Genomic DNA, 18,716 nt, shown 5'->3' on the forward strand with positions numbered 1-18,716 from the left:
TGTGCCACCTAGCTGCCCTTCCAATACCTTTAAACTAAGTCAACACATTTTAATGGAAAGGAAATATTTAAGAACTTGAGCTGTGTCTAAGATACTTAGAAGAAAAATAAATTCATAAGGTGTCCAGGATTTTGTGGCATATCCTTTGTATTGTTTGAGTCTCCTAGATAAATATTTTTTCTTTTTTTTTTTTTTATTAAAATAGAGTGATGTTTTCAAAGTGTCTTAAGCTGTTTTTTCTTATTTAAAGGTGGGAACAGAGAAAAGATCCTCATGATAGAACTTATTATGTTGATCATAATACACGAACTACAACTTGGGAGAGACCACAGCCTTTACCACCAGGGTAATGTAGATCCTTTACGTATTTTAAATGATGTTTAGTCACATGGATGTTCACATTCTGTACAAATTTTTATATGCATAATTAATAAACCATTGCATATGATAAACTTGTTTAAGTTTTGAGAATAGCCACATTATTTCTAAGGTTTTTCTAAGGTTGAATATAGGAGAAAACTTTTAAAAAATGTAAACAACAGCATTTTCAAACATTTTAATGGAGTACTGACTTGGCTATTTAAAATGGATGATAGCCTTCCATTTAAAATTACCTAGATTTAAATGCTTTTTCAGAGAGAGGCAAATAAACTAGATTTTATAGCTCACATTTGCAAGTACCACACTGTGTAGATCAATGGTTTCATTTATTCTTTTACCACAGACGTAATCATAAGTTAACTGAGTAAACAATTTCCATGCTCCCATTGTCCACAGAATGGCATTCATTCAAACTCCTTGACTTGATATTGAAGGCTCTCCACAATCTGTCCCACACCTTTCCAACTTTAACTCCTGTTGTAACACATATTGTACCTTTACTTTACCCAAACTGGTATGCTCATATTCTAAACTTACCTAGTGCTTTTCTGTCAGTTTTCATGCTCTACTTTCCATATAGAACTCTTTTTAGTGCCTAGCTCAGATGCTTACATCTATTATGAAAGAGAATTGGATTTAGAGTTAGAAGACAGGTTTAAATCCCAATTTTGCCACTTAATTTGTCACTGTAATACTAAGCACAGGTAATTTAAGCTCTTGGAGCCACAGTTTCCTCATCTGTAAAATGATAGACTAAAGTCCCTTCCATCTCTAAATTTTAATTCTAAATTTTAATAACTATTTCAGTAATTGGTTTCATTTGTAATCCTTTGTTTTTTAATTTTATGCATTAAAAATAAACTGAGTAGAGTCCCATAGACTCTACTTGACTCTCATAGGTGGGTTCTATGACATATCTGGTTAAGAACCCTTGCTATAATGAAAGTGGTTATTTCCTTCCTCCTAAATCCTAATAGGATGCAGGATATATGTTGAATTTTTTATATTTATCATATATTCTCTTATATGATTTTTTACTTAAGTATTTTCCTTAATTTACTTGTCTGTCTCCTCTTTCTCACTTAAATAAGTTCATTTCTGTATCTTTCATTAGCACCTAGCTAAATTTCTTCCTTGTAGGCATTCAAATATTTGTTAAAAAGGATAATTATGTTATCCTGGCAGATGGCTTATAGAAATAATGTTTTGCCCATGCTGGTTAAAGAAAATCCTGCACAAACTTTTTTTCTCCTAGAATACCTAATGATCATGCTCCAAAGAGGTCATCTGACTGGTTGCTATTTACAATATTGATGAAAGAAGAACTGTTCTTTTTTCCTGGCTTCAAGTAGTTTTCTTAAACTCTTTTCTTTCTTGAACACTCTTCTTATTCAAAACAAAACTGTCAAAGGTTCCAAATAACTGACAATAAAAAAAAATCACAAAAATTAGGAGCCCAAAAGAGATAGAGTTGAGAGATTAGAGAGAGATGTGGCTGAATAATGTATGAATGATAACCTCCTCATTCTCTCTATTAGGTTAATGTTTTTTCACTTAGATTCAGGCTCTCTAATGAATATTGGTTTATTCTGTGATAGTTGTGATTGTCTTAGATAATTAATGTCTCAAGAAGTAATTAAATAGCAGAGCACTACTAGATGCTATGGGAGCCTAGCACATTGAAGAAAATGGTGTTAGAATCAGATTTGGAGTTAGAAGGGACTTCAGAGTTCTTCCTTTAGTCCAACTCCTTAATTTTGCAGATGAAGAAATTCAGACCAAGAGAGGTAAAGTGAATTGTCCGAGGCCACATAGGAATGGCTTCAAGAAAGATTTGAAATGTGAGCATAGTAATTGCCCTTTATGTGATATTGGTTTCAAAAGGTTACCTTACTTTCTTCTTGGGAATCTACTACTATCAGTCTGACTTCCATAAATTTTTCTTCAGCAGTGGTGTCAAACAAATATAAGTGCATTTCTGCCCCTGCATATTGACTTAGAAAACCATAAATGAATATTATGCATGTTGTATTTTTTAAATTGTTGTTAAACATTTCTCAATTACATTTTAATCTGGCTTAGGCCACTCTGGAATTTTATTGATTGGATGTTTGACACCTCTGTTCTACAGCATTTTTTAATATATTTGTGAAGTTAGTTAGAAATTTCATTCTCTCCAGTTTGAGAAGGAAAGAATGTGAAAATAAACTGTTAGTGTCTTCTTGCTTCTACAGTGTAACATAGATAGGTCAGTCTAAATTTTGACTTGCTGCTAAAATAATTCGATTAATCAGGGTTTTAAAAAATAATAGAGACCTTCATTGTCATTAAATTATCTTTTTTGCTTCTTTGATGTCATCTGTATCTTCTTAGAGTAAATGCACTCAAAAGATTATTATACTAATTGAGCCAAATTAACCTTATACCTGTACTTTCTTTTGCATTAGAATAATTTTGTATGGCTATTTTTAAATATGTGAAATTTACAAAACCTAGTTGAACTAAATATTGGTAATTGATTTATTAAAAATATATCTCATTAAATAAGGTAGAACCTTCTGTACATACTATAATAGTTGCTCAGGACATTTTTATTATCTTCATTTAGTATATAAAAATAATGATTAAATCAAAGAGGCCCTATGATTAGGGAGTCTGTGGTCTCCTAGACAATGCCGATATGTAGTTAGTAAGCAAATCATTGTAAATAATGGTAGAGCATGGCATGCAAGGTCTCAATACAAATATCAAGTTAGTCTACCTGTTTTTATGGAGCTATATAATTTCTGAAATTTTACATTTCATTAATAATTCTTTAAGAAACTTTAGCTTGAATTTAAATGCTTTAAGTGCAACATAAGCCTCAAAAGTTTTAAGAATAAAGGATTTTGTTTCTCATGTTATGGGGGTGTTGGGGGCTTTTTTGTTTTGTTTTGGGGGCAAGTTGGGAAAGAAGAGTTGATGATCGTGGAAGAGTTTATTATGTGGACCATAACACCAGAACAACAACATGGCAGCGACCTACTATGGAATCAGTCAGAAACTTTGAACAATGGAAGTCTCAGCGTAACCAACTTCAAGGAGCTATGCAACAATTTAACCAACGATACCTCTATTCGGTAATTAGAATATTATAAAATAACATTTTCCCAGGTGTATTGTTTCTACAACCTAATGTATTGCCTCAATAAGTCTGCTATATAGATGCTTGATATTTTTAGTACACAATAACCAGTTGAATCATAATCCTTATTTTAGGTACTTGAATTCTGATGAATATAAGTGTATGTGTATATGATATATGTATACACAGATAGATAGATTACTACTTTAGAAATGTGGATGGCCTTTATTACTTTTTTGTCTCCTAAACATATTTATTTTGTTTGAGCAAGTTTTGATCGCTGCCTGGGTGTTCGGATTATTTCTTTGTTGTAAAACTAGTTCTTTTATCTTGTATCTGTCCTAAGAAATTTTTTTTTCCCTCATAGTAAGGGCATTTTCCCCCTAATAATGGTAATAATGCATTGTCACAGGTATGTAAGTTCAAAATAATATCATTTAGAAAATTATTGCTGTACTCCATAAAATGCAGTGGAACTCTTTTTTATAATATTAGTTTGAGTAAATATTCCCTCCATTATTAATGTGTAAATAGCCGACCATGTTACATGAGCAGCAAGTGAAGAAAAAATGGCCCTACATGAATAAGCTTTGATATTTCAATATTTGCAATAGTTAATCTAACACGTTTTAAGGAAGTATTTATTTAAAACTTAATAAGCCTCAAGAACATGTTGACAACTAAGCTGTTTTGATACTCATTCTGGGTCCTCACAGACAACATCTTTGTCTAATGGAGCCTAGCTAGACAGGAACTAGAAATAGTTTTTCCAGACTTAGGTCTCATTTCATTTTCATTAGTGTCCTAGGAAAGTACAGAGATCTGGGACCAAGGCTACTCAATGAGTCACAGATATCATGGTTTATGAGAGATGGTGTACTGAGAATGGTTAGAATACTGAACTTTGAATTAGGAAGGTCTGAGTTTGAAATCTACCACTGATGTTTTACTTGTGAGTTACTTTTAAGTCTCCTAAGCTTTAATTTTCTTGTTTATAAAGTAAGGATTAATAATGCCTAATGCACCTACTTCACTGTCTTAATATGAGGCTCAGTTGAGAAAATATGTGTAAAACAGTTTATAAAACTTTTAAAAACTCTATAGAAATATCAGGTATCTTGATAAAACCACAAATAGACAAAATGTCATTAACTCAGTCTTATCCCTTTATACCACTAATTTATTGTGTAGTTTTGGGCAAAACTCTTTACACATCTGTTATCAATACTTTTCACTGTACTTGTATAGCCAGCATCCCAGTTCAGTTCTTTTTATCTCTTTCCTGGACTCTTGCAGTAGCTTCCTATATTCATCTCCTTGCTTCAATTCTCTTCACACCTCAATCTACCCCTCCCCCCATGCCCCAGCTACCAAAGTGATTTTCCTAAAGTACATATTTGACCATGGTTATCCTCATATTCAGCAAACTCTACCTTGAAGATTAAATGTAAATCTTCAGTTTTGTATTTAAAGTTCTTCACGATCCATCCTATCTTTTCAGCTTTTTTTGCATATTACTCCTTTCCATGAACTCTACCATCTTGTCCTAGTACTCTTCTTGCTGTTCATCATGCACAGCATATCATTCTGTCTCCATGACTTTGGGCTGACTTTCCCCCACGCCTAGAATACTCTTGTTCCTCATCTTCAATTCTTATAATCCCTGATTTCCTTCTTAGTTTAAACAACACTTTCTGTGTTGGCCTCTCTTGGTTTCCTGAAGTGCTAGTATCATCTCCCTCAAGGTTACCTTTTATCTGCTTTGTCTTTGTTACATATATATATATATATATATCATCTTATACATATACAAATTGTCTTCTCTGTTAGAATATAATCTCTTGAAGGCAAGGTCTGTTTTGCTTTGACTTTTGTTTCTCTGTTGCCTGATACATACAAACCAGGCACTTAAAACAAGCTTACTTGTTTGATTCATTATCTGTAAAAGGTAAGGATTTGATTGGATAATTTTAAGGTCACTTTCAAATCTGTGATTCTGTGACTTCTGGCAGCTTAAACCCAGGAAAACAAAGGAACAGGATAGCCTGTGTCTGGGAAGTAAATAGAAGAACTACAAGGCCCAGGATGGGGAAAAGCATTACTTGGTAGGACAATTTGTAAGATGGGGGAAGAATGAATGGAGACAGAAAGAAGCTGTTTTGAAGGTTTTAGGCAGTTAGGAAGAGTGGGATCTGGTGTCTCAGTGTCAGAGGACTGGCTTTAACTCACAGGGGAATTAATGTATTAAGTAATTTCTTTCCAAGTAGGTACTGTTTCATTCTTTGAACACCTAGCACATTGCCTGGCACATAGTAGACACTTAATACTTTTTGGTTTCTCAAACAATTGGAGTCTCAGACTTGAGTTACTTAGTTTACTATTAGAGCAGATCTGTTATTCACAAAAGCTGTACCCATTTATTAAGAGATTAACAAGAGCCTCATGCTCCAGATAGGGAGCTTGATAGAAGAGGGGAAAAAAACCTAACAACACAATACAGTGGCCTGTTGTCTTGCGAAGAAAGTCATTTGATCAGCAAGTATATATTCAGCCTCTGCTAATGTGCCAGGCACATTTGAGTGCTGAGGATACAAAGAAAGGCCCCAAAACTCCAGTCCTTGCTCTGGACCAGGAGCTCACAAGTCTAGTAAGGGAGACAGTAGGAATATACAAATAGCCAGGTACAAAAAAACAGAAGGCAAACTGCAGAGGAAAAACTCTTTAACATTAAAGGATTTGGGGCAAAGCTTCTTATAGAAAGGCCTGGGTTTCACCAAAAGAAAATTGCTTTTTCTCCTCCTTGACTTAATAAGTGATTAGACTTAAAGCAATAGGACATTAGATGGCCAACACTGAATCTGAAGTGAGAATTTGAAATCTGGCTTTGTGTGATCATTTATTCTTTCTGTACAATCACTTGGGGTGGGGAGGGCTTGGATCAGATGTCTTGTCTTAGATGTTTTCCAACACCAATCTAGGATCCTCTCTTCCTTTCAGGTTCAACAGAAGGTTCTCTTGCACCTATCTCTGTCACATATTACATGAAATCCCAATTTAGATTATCTCATCAATCATTCAGTAACCATTTATTAAGCACCATATGTATACCGGGCACTGTGCTCTCTGTTGAGTACTCAGAGACAAAAATAAGGTCAGGCTGACATCTAGAAAACATATATCAATTTTTGTCTTTAAGACTGGTAAAGTTATGTTATATTCTATTAGGTACATGCATAATGAACATGTACATGCATGTACATAAATGTATGGAATGTAGTCAATATATTCCATATAAAGTCAATAAAGGATGTTGGCATTTATATAAAATTTTATGATTTGCAAAACACTTTATATGTGTTCCCTTGTTTGATCTTAACAACTCTGTGAGGTTGGTGATGTTATCATCTCTCTTTTACAGATGAGTAAACTGAGACTGAGAGAGTCACTAGTCCAGGGTCCCACAGCTAGTAAATATCTTTGGTAGGATTTAAATTCAGATTTTCTTGACTCCACGTCTAACACACTTCCTTCCTGGGCCACTTAATGTAGTTAGAATGTAACTGCTTTCCAGGTAATTAAGGTGGAGAGGCACTAGCATGGGGGACACAGAACAAGGTCTCTTATAGAAGACTGCATTTGAACAGTGTGTTGAAGGAATCCAAAAATTCTCAAACATAGAGTTTACGAGGGAGTGCATTCCAAACATGGGGTAAACATGACCCTCCCAAAACCCTAAAAATAATGAGAAGAAACAAGCATCCAGTCACATCTCAGTTTGATTTCAGGCCATTCTTTCTGATAGCCTTCTCTTATCTAGATGAGATCTGCTTTCTCATAAGACCAGGAGTTGTGATGGGGTACTAAATTAAGCAGGAAGCATTTATGGAGAACCTACCATCAGGGAGCTCCCACTTTGAGCTCCTTGTAATGGAAGACAAGGCATAAAAAGAAACATGAAGCTGGAGGCAGGGGGAGAGAGTATCCCCACACAGGCCTTATAATCCAGAGAAACACAGCCTCGTAGAAAAGGAACCGTAAAGGCTGCCCTCCACCTGCTTCCTAAAAAGAAAGTCTAGGACAAATTCTCTACTCTTTCCAAACAGAGAAGGAAGATGCCTTGAGACCAGGTGGTACTAAGGATGTGTGAGTTGCAGGACAAAAATTCAGTACTTTGGGGCAACACCAAAACACTGAAAACATGTAAGTTATGGGGAACAGGGCATCCATAGGAAGAAGGCAGCCAAAGATGATGGGGAAGTGCTTCTTTTCTGGTGATTGGGTTGATTTTGTTTTTAACCCTTATCTTCTGTCTTAAAATCAATATTAAGTATTGGTTCCAAGAAAAAAGAGCAGTAAGGGCTAGACAGTGGGGGTAAAGTGACTTATTTAGGTTCACACAGCTAGGAAGTGTCTGAGGCCAAATTTGAACCCAGGACCTCCCATCTCTAGGCCTGACTTTCTATCCACTGAGCCACCTAGCTTCCCCTATCTATTTATTCATAGCACGTTTCCTTTCCATTCTTCATAGGAGATAAAGGGGGAAATCCCCCATTCCTCATTTGACTAGTGCTTTGAACAGAAACATTCCTAACATTGGCAGTGTGCATGCAAAGTTTTTGTTGTTTCTAGCTATGGTTATTAATAACAATTAAAATAACGCACATTTATATAATTATAATTTTTGCTACATTCTTTTCTTATAATAATCTTATGAGTTAGATGGTTTAGATTTATTATCTCCACTTTTCAGATAAAGAATCTGAGACTCTGAGAAGGCTTATCACCTTACATGTGATCAGACAACTAATCACTGCTTGGGGTAGTATTTAAATCAAGTTTCCTGACTTTGGGTCCTGCATTCTTTCCACAGTGCCATGTGTATGAACAGGACTTATACCAAAGTTACAGATTGATGACTTTTATTGTGTTTATAGTTATCAGTTAATAAAGGTTAGAAAGAATGAATAAAAAGCCTGAATTATATAATATTTTAAAAGAAATGTAAGTTAACTTCTAAGCCTCAGTATTATCATCTACAAGTGAGGAAGATTGCGGATGGTTTCTAAGGTCACTTCCAATTTTAACATTGTGTTAAAGACATTAAATAGACATTTGCCTCACCTTTTTGGATGACTAGATAAGTCAAATGTAATTAGCACCCATTTATTGTCAGTGTCCATATACCCCAAAAAAGCTTGCTTTTCTTCTTTGAGCTAAATGGCTTCTTAACTTTATTTAGGCCAGCTCCTTAACAATTTTTCCCCCATAAATAATACAAAGTTCAATGTTAGGTTATCACAGATAGAGTTATCATAAACTCTGAATGAGGGGCAGCTGAGTAGCTCAGTGGAGTGAGAGTCAGACCTAGAGACAGGAGGTCCTGGGTTCAAGCCCGGCCTCAGCCACTTCCCAGCTGTGTGACCCTGGGCAGGTCACTTGACCCCCATTGCCCACCCTTGCCAATCTTCCATCTATGAGACAATACACCGAAGTACAAGGGTTTAAAAAAAAATTAAAAAAAAAAAACTCTGAATGAATAAGATTTTTACCATAACTATATTTGAAAGAAAATTTTTTGAGCCCAGGAATATCTAAGTTCATGCTCTATTTGTAGTTCTGTAATACTCTAGCAATGAATAAAACAAAAATATCTCTGACAATGCTTTACTTACTCTGAGACAATAATGTTACACCATGGGAAAGTGAAAATTTGGCTAAATTTTCATTTTCAGCTCTTGCTAGTTTTATATAGAAATGTCCATATATTGGAGATGTTTAATAACTGTTTTATTTGAATTAAACTAAATAACTTCTAAATTTGCCTTTCCATATGTCAAAAGTGTTATATATCAAGCATTTAATATATAATTGTATGAATGAATGTATGAATGAATAATAAGTAATAAAGGAAATAGACATTAACCAGAAGCAAGTATCACTAAGAACCATAAATATATGTAGAGAAACATTTCCAGAAAAAATATAAATTTAGTGTAAGAAAAAGTGAAGGGGGGGGGGTTGGCAAGTTTTCCCAAGTCTAATTTTTTCAGATGAAATATTTCCTCATTAATTTTTTTCTATTTTTTTACATTAATTCCTATATCCTTACTAATTAAGTTAGTTGGTTTTTTTTTTTCTTCTTGTATTTGTGTTACTGCAGTCTTTTAAAAGATTAGGCATTTCTTTGGTTTGGCTACTTCCTCCATTGATAAACATCAGAGCTGCTCCATACCTTAGTTGTTGATCTTTTATGAGTTGTTGTAGAGTTAAAATAATTTTAACTCTAGATGAATGGCCTGGTGATGATGAGCTTCTCCACGTTACTATGTTATTAACTTAAATCTTTTGATTTGGGAAAATTTTGGATCATATTTACTTCTCCATAAATACTTTGACTTAAAGAGAATTTTACTACAATTTAAAATTTAATTTAGGTTTTAATTTAAAATAAGCAATTAAAGTATAACTCATTCAGGTATAAAGAGGATAGATCATATGATTATTAAATACTTATTTTCAGTTTTCTATTCTTTAGCTATATTTTATTCTTTAGTAGTTGTTCTATGACATACAGGTTAAATATAAGACTGTTCAAAAGCAGTTTATCCCAGTAATTTATGAATTTTTTTATCCCAGTAATTTATGAATTTGAACAAATGTGCTTAGAATTTAGTAATAAAATACTGATAAACAATTTCCTCCCAAATTTGCAGTTATATGAATGGATTAGTGTTTGCTTCAACATTCTATATGTACTTCATTGAAGAACTTGGAGGTGGGGAGAGGTACTATGGTGGAATAAGGACACAATTTAGAATCAGAGACCTTCAAACAAACCCTTGCTCTACCGACTGTGTTGCTTAGTCTTTGGGCCTCAGTTTCCTGATCTATAAAATAACACAGTTGGACTAGATGATCTCTAAGCTTCAAATTTGCCAACCTATATACCTGTCAGAAGAAAAGAAATTATACTTTTGTATAAGCATTGATAATAAATTCCAGTTTTTTGCAATTGTTTTGAGAAATGGTGATTTGTAGGAAAAACTGATGTGAATCATCATCTGAGCAAAGAATTTTTCTTATCACGTTCAGAACTTCATGATGTTATCAAAATTTAGTTGAAGATAGAATTGACATAATTTATTCACTTATCATATGTATCCTTGATTAACATTAGCAAAAGTACTGCTTCTATAATTAGTTCCTTTAATTTCTCTCTGCTTTGCAGTTGTTGCTGATCTTTCAATGAGGTGTCTTATGTAAAGGACTCCAGGAATTCTGAGGGAAGATTCTGAACACAGAGGTAGTTGCTATCGCAGCAGCCCCTCTTAGAAACATCTGGAAACCTTAGTTGTCTTTCAGATGGGATTAATCCATTTAACTTTTGTTTCAGATTTTCCAAGGTACAGCCTTGGATATCTTCAAAGTATTATACTGAAGGGGCAGCTGGGTAGCTCAATGGATTGAGAGTCAGGCCTAGAAATGGGAGGTCCTAAGTTCAAATCCGGCCTCAGACCCTTCCCAGCTGTGTGACCCTGGGCAAGTCACTTGACCGCCTTTGCCCACTCTTGCCACTCTTCCACCTTAGGAGCCAATGCACAGAAGTTAAGGGTTTAAAAAAAAGTATTATACTGAAGTAGATAGGTGGCATAATGGATAGAATGCTTAACCTGGAGTCAGGAATACTTCAACTGTATGACTCTGGGCAAATCACTTAACCTCTTCCTGCTTCAGGTTCCTCATCTGTAAAATAGTACCCACCTACCTCCCAGAGTTGTGAGAATCAAATGAGATTAATATTTGTAAAAGCACTTACAAACCTCTAAGTGCTATATAAATGCTCTTCTTGTTATTACAGAGAAGGTTTCCATCTGATTAGGTTATCAGGAGCATATAACTTCTCTAATTCCCCAAAGAATTATGATTGTGACAAGACCAATTTTGTTTCTTTTCTTATTGGAAACAGTATAAAAGGTGTTTTGTTTTTTTTTCCCCTTCCAATTTTGATTTATACATGTGGTCAATTCTTAATGACTATTTCTATAAAAATAGATTTAAAAAAAAATATTTGTTCAGCTGGCCACTCCCAATAGTGCTTTACTTAATAATTCATGTTTAAGAATTGATATTTTTTACAAAAAGCTTAATGATTCTTTTGTGAATGTTACACTAAACATATGCAGATATTCAACCCAATACAAATTAAGTGCCTAACATGAGCCAGGCTCTTTGCTAAGGGCAAATCCAATAAAAGGACAAAAGGCAGTCCCTGCCTTCGAGAAGTTTTCAATATAAAGGGGGAACTGACAGATTCAAATTTATACAAAGCAGGCTATATACAGAATAAATAAGACAAAATTAAGAAAGAGAAAGCAGTGGAATTAAGAGATGTTTGATACATATTTGTGTGTATACATGTTTATATGCTTATGGAATTTGTATACAGATAATTTAAAATCTACAATGGGCACTCAGTATTAAAAGGAATCTCCTGTAAAATAAATAAACATTTCACCAAGTTGAATACTCTTCCCTCTACAACTAGATGGCACATTGAATATTTTGCCTGGCACATAGACTCTTAAACGCTTATTCCTCTCTCCTCTTTCCTTCCCTAATTTTTTAAATCTGATTTTTCATATATCAAGTTTGCTAAAAGCAAGGAAAATACTCTCCTGTTTTTAGAAAGTAAATCATTTGAATTTTTTATATTTATGTTTAGGGTTCTGCTTCAATAAATATCTATTTTTTTCTCCCTAAGCTAAGTCATTTTTGAAGCTGGAAATCATTCTGAAAATCATTATACAGTAAAGTCAGATTGTTTGGCATTTAGACTTAGAGCAGCTTCAGTCTTATGACTTGCAACCCAGAAGTAAGTAAAAGGATTCTGATTAGGAAAAAGAATTGCACACAAAATCCATGTACATAAAAGCCTTTCGGCTTAAGTATTGTGAATACAATTAAGAGTACTCATTTAATAATCTTGGTTATTTGGTTTCCTCTAGATATCTTCAGTGTTTTTTTTCTAGGTTACGAAGGAAACTTGGGGAGGGACTGTTAACAGCAGACTGCAGTAAGAAGTAACAGCTGACAGCAGAGAGTGAAGACAGAAGAAATAACCAGAAAAGCCTAGGAATTTGGGACCATTTAGTGTAGAGGCAGACAGTCCTACACATCTTAAATCCCAAGTGTATCATTGAATTACAGCAAATTAATAATTAATATGCATAATCATGAGCCTGAGTCATCAAGAAAAGGTTGGAATTATGTTCCAAATTATCTGTTTAAAACAGCAAAAAAAATGTGTAATATGTAATAGAAAACTTTTCCTCAAAATGTTTAACTTTTAAAGTTTTATCTAAGGGGCAAACTTTATCCCTGGAGAAAATTAATTTATCCAGGAAACTCAGTTCATTACAAGTATTGGTTGAAGGAAAAACTGCTATATGAGGTGACAGACACATCCAATTGCATTTTATTGTTGTAATTATATTCTTTAGGTTAAAAAGTGTTAAAAGTCTTCTTTTTAGAATCACTTCTAGTAAATTTTTTGGATATTGGTTGAGTAATTCCACTTTAAAAAAATTAAACTAGTTGTAGTTTTAGTGCTTCTAGGATATATAAGTTGTAGGAGCTTATGAAGATAATTGGACTAGTACAAAGACTGCCTTTTTTGGATTACAAATTGATTAACAAAGTAATCGTTTTAAAATTTGTTGATCACATATAACAATAAATTATCTATATTTCCACTTGCAATACCAAACATTTCCCTTTATGTGTAAGAATTTTAATAGAACTGATACAGCATGATTTGAAAGACAGTGCATTTCCTGGATCGATTTTTAGATGAATGGAATTCAGCAGATATTTGTTACCCAATACAATTTCTTCACTTTCTTCTGATAGCTGGACTTAAAGAATTTTGCATTGTATCATAAAAGTTAAAACATTTATGAAAACCTTGAAGGACAAACATAAAAGAAATGGTTATAAGTCAGAATGTCCTGATGGCTTCCAGCATTAAGACATTTTGATTATATTTTTTTAACATTTACTATTCGGCCTGCAGAAATGCCAGTTCTCAGTATTTTATAGACTTGTTATCTAGTATAATATGTTTCTTTGTAAAGTTCCTTTCTAGCAACTTGATTTAAAAATAATCTTTTCTTTATAAATGTTTAAGAATGGGTGGCCTTTTGGTTCCATAGTACTTAATTAGAAAAAGTTTTAAAATTATTCCAATAGACATAAAGGTATCCTCTGAATAAAACATTTAATACTAAGTACCCTAACTTGTGTATTTTCATGTAAATAAACATAATGTTCTGAGATGGGAGTAAGAAAATTCCCTCTAGCAAAATCTCAGCTCTACAAAGGAAATAGTAGTTTCATCAGAGCTTCATGTACATCATATAACATATGTAATAAACTTGAGAGAGAAGAACATTTCCAAGGCATTCCAGCAGTGCTGGATGTAATAAAACAAAGTCTTTCAGTGGTATGTAAAAAAAAATTCTCAATCTCTACTTTTGAGATCATCTCAGTATCTAAAATTGGTTAGCATTATTCCTCTGGAATAGTGATGGATTGCTCATTGAATTGATCATTGTTCCAAAATCTAAAGTTGTTTGTTGATATTGTTATTATTAATCAAGGGAGGATTTCTAAAGCAAAGAGCATAATTCCTGGTACATAACAGATGCTTCAAAAGTACTTATTCTCTTTCCTTTCCCCTTATTTAAATTTTTCTCCTGTTTCTGATTACTGCCTTAGTTCATACAAATCTTTCAAGATTTCTCTGAACCAGTCTTTCATCATTTCTTACAGCACAGTAGGACTCTTTCACATTCTTATACCATAATTTATTCAGCCACAATCAGCCACCACAAAATATTTTTTAAAAAATTAATGTTTTTTATACATATGAGTCCTTTTCTTCTTTGATCTCTTTGTAGTACAGGCCTAGTATTAGTATTGCTAGGCCCATTTGAATAATTTTAAAGCAGAATTCCAGATTGCTTTCCAGAACTAGTTCACTGTTCTGTCAGTTGTACATTAATATATTTGTTTTTCCACAGGCTCTCCAATATTTGTCATTTTCTTTTTTTTTTTTTCTAAACAACTTTGGGTAAATGTGACTTAGAACCTCGGAGTTGTTTCAATTGACATTTTTCTAATTATTAGTGATTTAAAGCATTTTTTTCTATAGTTATTCATAGGTTGGATTTCTTCCTCTGAAAAAGACCATTTATTAACTGGGGAATATAATCCCATATTTGTAGTTGAATAGAATTATGGATCAGATTGATTTTGTAAATTATCACAAGGTTTTATTTATTACAAAGCCTCTGTGAGGCTTGGAGTCGTAAGAACCAACACTGACACTAATGATAATCTCCATTAAAGAGAAACATAAAATTATCTAATCCATAATATTCCATTTTTTTCCATAAGAAAAATAAGTGAAGCTTTATCAATGTTTTGCAAAAATTTAGGTTAGGTACTTAGCACTTTCCATTTTCACCTGGTGAGTAACCCTGTCAAATAAGAAAGTTAAGGAGATAAGATTCATCTGTCATCACATTTTCTTGATGGCTCTTTGTCATCATTGCTTTCTTTTCTGAATATTTACTAACTACTTTTTTAACAATACACTCTAGAATTTTGCCAGGAATAAAATTCAGGCTTACTGACCTATATTTTGTAAACTCTGTTCACTTCTCTTTTTAAAAAATTCTCATATTCATTTTCTTTGAATTCATCTGAATTTTCTTTCAATTCTGATTTTTGTAATCTAAGGTAAACTATATCCTTTATTTCTTTTTTGTCCCTGAAAGGACAAAGCATTTTTCTGAATACTGAGATTTATCCTTTAATTTAAGGTCCAGATTCCTTTTTTTTATATTTACCTGAGGACTGAGTCAGCAGCTTCTTGGTCCCTGTCAGCATTAACTGATGATTATACTTTATACTGCTCTTGTTATGGGGTATTTTGCAAACTTATTTGTCTTTATCAGCACATCAAGCACATCATGGTTTAATTCCCTCCCTCCTCCCCTTCTTCCTTCCAAACTCACAGAACCTTTAAAAGTTCCCAATTTCTCTACAATCAGGTTTTAATAAACTTCAAAAATAGCATATTCAATATGATGTAATAGTCAAAAAATGTAATTTGGTTTTAGATTGCCTTAAGAGAGCCATAATGACCACCACTAACTAGGGAGGTGATTGTGCCTTAGTACTCTTCCCTAGATTGTTTTGTTCATTTTTAAGGGCCTCATTTTAGGAAGGACATTGATGAGTTTAAGCATGTACAAAATAAAAGCAACCAAGATGATGAAAGCTCTTTTTATATGAAGATTATTTGAAGAAACTGCCTTATTTTGCCTAATGAAGAGAAAAATAATTAAGTTTGTTATCTTTGGCCTGAAGTAGAAAAACTAGGAAGATCAGATTTAACTAGCTAGCCAGATCCAGTGGATGGAGCACTAGACCTGGAGTCAGAAAGATCTGAGTTCAAATCCAGCTTTATATAGTAGTAGCATGACCCTGGGCAAGTCAGTTAATCTTTGCCTCTGTCAGTTTCATTATCTATAAAAGACAAATAATATCACCTACTTCCCAGACTTTTGTGAGGATAAAATAATATTTATAAAATTCTTTGAAATCTTAAGAAACTATATAAATGCTAGCTGTTTTTATGGAAGCTTCAAAAACACAAATTTAGGCTTAACCTGAGAAATTACTTTCCAATAATTATTAAAAATTATACACATAGAAGTGGAATGAACTGCCTTGGGACTACTAGGTTTTGTCTCACTAGAAACTTTCCCCCAAAGCCTGGCTATTTGCTTTTCAATTTAAAAAAAAAAAATAAACCCTTACTTTCTGTATTGGCTCTAAGGCAGAAGAGTAGTAAGGGCTAGGGAATGAGGGTTAAATGACTTGCCCAGGGTCACACAGCTAGGAAGTGTCTGAGGCCAGATTTGAACCTAGGACCTCCTGTCTCTAGGCCTGGCTCTCAATCCACTAAGCCACCCAGCTGCCCCTGCTATTTGCTTTTCAGATGCTAGAAGGACTATTTTAAGTTGAGCTAGATAGTCTTGAGAGTTTCCTTCCATTTCTATAATTCTGTCAAACTGTGAAAGTCTGAAGGGTATTTTTTATTTTAGCCAAGCTGGCTAGATTCCATTATAGTGGACATTTTAAAGAATGTTATACATTGTTTTAATTTCAAGTTTGAAAAAGTGATATATCCAAAAAAGTCTGTATAGTTCAATGTATAGTCTTTTTTCAAAGACACCAATATGAATTGTTCAATGTGCAGATAAAATAAATTTTCTTCTGTGTTAATTTAGATTCTGAAACCAGCTCTACCAGTTGAGACATTTAACTTAGAACTCCATACCAAATTATTCTAGTTAGCTAAGAGGTATGGTTCTGGGTCATAATTCTTTTTTTCCCCTGAGGGCAAATCATAGGAGGAATCAGTTGAGAGGGGGAACAAAAATGATACATGGTTAACAGAAATGGTAATTTTCCAGTTGTCAGAACAAAAGGCGGGTAATTTCAACATTACTGGTTGGTTGCTTATCTTAACTATTCCACATATATACATAAACGTGAATCTTATTCAAATAAGAATTATATGTTTTTCCCCCTTTCTAAGCAGTTGATTGTTAAATTTTAGCTTAAAGGTTTTCCTCTTTTGAATTGTAAATCTGTTTTGAGAAAATTATTTAAGAGCTATACCCAAATCAGAGCATTCACATTTTAATGTTGTTTAATTATTATGATGTTTAATAAGGGCTGTTAACATGTTGGATAATTGAGGGCTCTTGGTGCTTTTAGTAGTATTTATAGATATAAATATATATACGGAATACATAGATAGGTTTTTACACTTTTAAGGACATACTTGAAAAATTTCTGACTGATAAGATCCATGTTGTAAAGATAATTTAGTACTTTTGATTTTAAATTATTTTTAAGATTTCTTGGGTACCAGAAAAGGACAATCTATTATAAAGTACTATATCTAGTATATTGTTAAACATTTTTCAAAAATAATGAAAATATAAAGTTAAACGCCAAATATAAAATAACTTATAATTAGGAAATTTATTTTCAAGAAGCAACAATTGTAGATTTGTTTCATTCTTTTAAATTTTATTTTTCTGAATTGAACCTTTTTTTCTCCCAGTGAGGAACATTTACAGAATATTTCCTAACATTTGAATGTTTTAGTTCATTAAAATGTCTCATATTAAATATAGTGCCTTAATGCTAAGATTTCCTATTTGTGTGTGTATGTGTGTACACATGCACCTGTGTGTGCGTGTGCAGTGCTATGGTTCTTTGTAATGATTCTCCAAGTCCATACTTTAAATCACTGAGTTCTCAAGTGCTCCCCCCCCATCCCCACCTCCTCAATGCTATGTTGATTTTAGACATAAACATTGGAGAAAAACAATCTTTGAATTAACTGAGTTCAAGTAATCTCATACCATTAAAGAAGTTATTTTTTAATTGTTTTGAATAACAATGTGATTTAAAGGTTTTACTTTTATCTATTTTTCTTTTATATATTACAGTATTTTTTCAAGTGTCTTCCTTTTCCTACTTTCTCCCTTTTCCATTCTATTTTTCCAGAAGGACCTTTTGGTAGTATTTGGTGCCCAAGTATTATGTCTTTTCTCTGTTAAAGAAATTAAAAATTTCAAAGCCAGGCTCTTCAGTTGGCCAATCATTTTACCACAGATAATATACTTTTATGGGAATCTTTGTCTTTCAGTCTCATTGCTCTGACCAAATGCTTATTTACTTTGAAAGATTTTAGGCACTATGAAATTAAAAAGCTTAAATAGAACTTCTAGGTTTCATGATTTTTAAATTCTTTTTTAAATAAAGAGCACATTCAAATCATTGGTCTTTTTTCCTCTTTCTATTCCAAATCAGGCTTCGATGTTATCTGCAGAAAATGATCCTCTTGGTCCTTTACCACCAGGCTGGGGTAAGATATAGACTTTCTAAAGATAGCTATTCTATATGATATAATATATGACTTAAATTAAATGTTTATTATAATAATTATTATTATTTTCTAGAAAAAAGAGTAGATTCAAATGACAGAGTTTACTTTGTGAATCATAATACCAAAACAACACAGTGGGAAGACCCAAGAACTCAAGGGTAAGTAAGAATATAC

At 33.2% G+C, this 18,716-nt stretch overlaps 1 protein-coding gene across 1 annotated transcript in view; it reads left to right on the forward strand.

Moving 5' to 3' along the window:
* The window catches only part of WWP1 (WW domain containing E3 ubiquitin protein ligase 1), a 112,299-nt gene that overhangs the window by 53,957 nt on the left and 39,626 nt on the right, over positions 1–18,716 (forward strand). The window contains exons 10-13 of the mRNA XM_044668297.1: positions 251–346; positions 3,326–3,500; positions 18,467–18,521; positions 18,616–18,700. Coding sequence (XP_044524232.1) covers positions 251–346; positions 3,326–3,500; positions 18,467–18,521; positions 18,616–18,700 — 411 coding nt within the window. The remainder of the gene's footprint in view (positions 1–250; positions 347–3,325; positions 3,501–18,466; positions 18,522–18,615; positions 18,701–18,716) is intronic.

This window comes from Gracilinanus agilis, chromosome 1 (genome assembly GCF_016433145.1).
Source record: "Gracilinanus agilis isolate LMUSP501 chromosome 1, AgileGrace, whole genome shotgun sequence".
Lineage (NCBI taxonomy): Eukaryota > Metazoa > Chordata > Mammalia > Didelphimorphia > Didelphidae > Gracilinanus > Gracilinanus agilis.